This window comes from Aegilops tauschii, chromosome 7, assembly GCF_002575655.3.
Source record: "Aegilops tauschii subsp. strangulata cultivar AL8/78 chromosome 7, Aet v6.0, whole genome shotgun sequence".
In the NCBI taxonomy this organism is placed as follows: Eukaryota; Viridiplantae; Streptophyta; class Magnoliopsida; order Poales; family Poaceae; genus Aegilops; species Aegilops tauschii.
This window is the reverse complement of record NC_053041.3, coordinates 249,439,992-249,442,200: the sequence shown is the minus strand read 5'-3', so window position 1 is coordinate 249,442,200 and position 2,209 is coordinate 249,439,992. Positions and strand designations below refer to the sequence as shown.

At 39.4% G+C, this 2,209-nt stretch overlaps 1 protein-coding gene across 1 annotated transcript; it reads left to right on the top strand.

Moving 5' to 3' along the window:
* The first annotated feature begins 388 nt into the window (after window positions 1-388).
* LOC109756428 (uncharacterized) lies at window positions 389-814 on the top strand. Its single transcript, XM_020315266.1, has one exon. The coding sequence runs from the start codon at window positions 389-391 to the stop codon at window positions 812-814; it is 426 nt and encodes a 141-aa protein (XP_020170855.1).
* The last annotated feature ends 1,395 nt before the right edge of the window (window positions 815-2,209 follow it).

Here is a 2,209-nt window from a genome sequence, read left to right as displayed (position 1 = left end):
AAACTAATATTATTCATACCATGACACCAGAGAAGTACATAAGGGAAACTTTCCAGCATGCTCGAGAACTCTGAAAAGGAATAGGTATGTGATACGGTAAGTAAACCGGCTCCAAAAGTTTTCAAAGGCAATTTTACTCCATTTTGGAATATTTAAAAAATTAGGAAAATAAGAAGTAGTCCAAATAGTGCACGAGGAGGCGACAAGCCTTGGTGGTGCGCCCTACCCCCTGGGCGCGCCTCCCAAGCTTGTGGCCACCTCATGTGCCCTTGGAGTCTGTTTTCTCCCAGAATACTTGTTTTGCACGGTAAAAATTCATTATATAATCTCCCGGATGTTTTGACCACCGTATCACGACAATATCCTTTTTTGACAGATCTAGATCGCCATGACTTCTCCAAGAGCCCCCAAGGACAAGTTTTATGAGAAGTTCATCAACCCCTACTTTCCAGAGGTGATGCAACACCCTCAATCCATTGAGATGCGTGAGAGGATGCTCCACATCCGGGACATTCTGGGGCAACGGAGGACCGGAAGCGTGGAGGCCAGGCTCGAAGCATTGGAGCAGGAGGTCTTGAAGTGCCAAGGGATGGTGGAACACGGACTCAACGCCAACCATTCCATGATCACGAAATTCACCCGTGACCACAAGCTGGACACCAAGGATATTGGAGAGGCCATCTCCAAGCTTCATAAGAAAAACGAGCATCTCCATGCCCAGATCTATGACCTGCAAAACCAAAACTGTGACTATGAATACATATTTAATAGGATGAGTTTGGCTGCATATTTGAGGATTCCGGAGATTCGTTAATCCTTTTATGATGGTGAGCCTATGCCTTGGAAGACAGAGGATAGGCCTTCCACATCATCAACCTCATCACCATCACCTTCGAGGAAGGAGACTTGAGTACATGGGTATGGGCACCCCCTTGGCTTGTGCCAAGCTTGGGGGAGGTGCCCCGGTATCGTATCACCATCACATCTTTACTTTTATCGCTTATCTTAGTTTGATCCTTTTGGTTTTACCGTCATCTAGTAGAATAAAAGTTTTCGTATGATTTAGTGTTTGAGTTTTTCTTTGTGATCCATCTATGTAATCGAGTCTGAGAGTTAAATAGTAAAGAGTAGTTTTGAGTTGAGGGCTTTGCTTTCTTGCTTTGATCTTGGAAAAGAATAAAAATAATAAAAAGAAATAAAAATATTATATACAATCTTATTGAAGGTGATGACTTCACATATAAGAAGTATGTCACATGAAATTTGTTGAGAGTTGACAAACATAGTTTTGGTCATTGTTGCAATTAATAGGAAGTAATAAAGAAAGAGAGGTCTCACATATAAATATACTATCGTGGACATCTTTTGTGATTGTGAGCACTCATTAAAATATTATATGCTAAAAAGTTGGTGTTGGGCAAGGAATACAACATAATGAGTTATGTTTTCTTATATCCGAATAGAAGTTATATTGTCGTGGATCCTCCAACATGTTGAGCTTGCTTCTCATCCTCTGCTAGCCAAATCTTTTGCACCAAGTAGAGATACTACTTGTGCATCCAAAAATCTTCAACCCAGTTTTGACATGAGAGTGCACTATATCTATCTATGGATTGAGTAAGATCCTTCAAGTAAGTTGTCATCGGTGCAAGCAATAAAATTTGCTCTCTAAATATGTATGACCTTTTAGTGTGAGGAAATAAACTTTATACAAACTTGTGATATGGAAGAAATAAAAGCAACGGACTGCATAATAAATTTCTTTATCACAAGCGGCAATATAAAGTGACGTTCTTTTGCATTAAGATTTTGTGCATCCAACCATAAAAGCGCATGACAACCTATGCTTCCCTCTGCGAAGGGCCTATCTTTTATTTTTATTTCTGACCTTTATACAAGAGTCATGGTGATCTTCACCTTTCCTTTTTACACATTTTCTTTTTGGCAAGCACTATGTGTTGGGGAAAGATCCAGACATACATATCCACTCGGATGTAGGTGATCATAAATTATCATTGTTGACATTACCTTGAGGTAAAAGGTTGGGAGGCGAAACTATAAGCTCCTATCTTTCTATGTGTCTGATTGAAGCTTTGATCTCATAAGTATCGCGTGAGTGTTAGCAATTATGAAAGATTAAATGATGGTTGAGTATGTGAACTTGTTACATAAAAGCTCTTATATTGACTCTTTCCGATATTATAATAAA

What these genes read in the sequence shown, in the direction of transcription:
- LOC109756428 (XM_020315266.1), top strand. Translation starts at nt 389, where the DNA reads ATGACTTCTCCAAGAGCCCCCAAGGACAAGTTTTATGAGAAGTTCATC.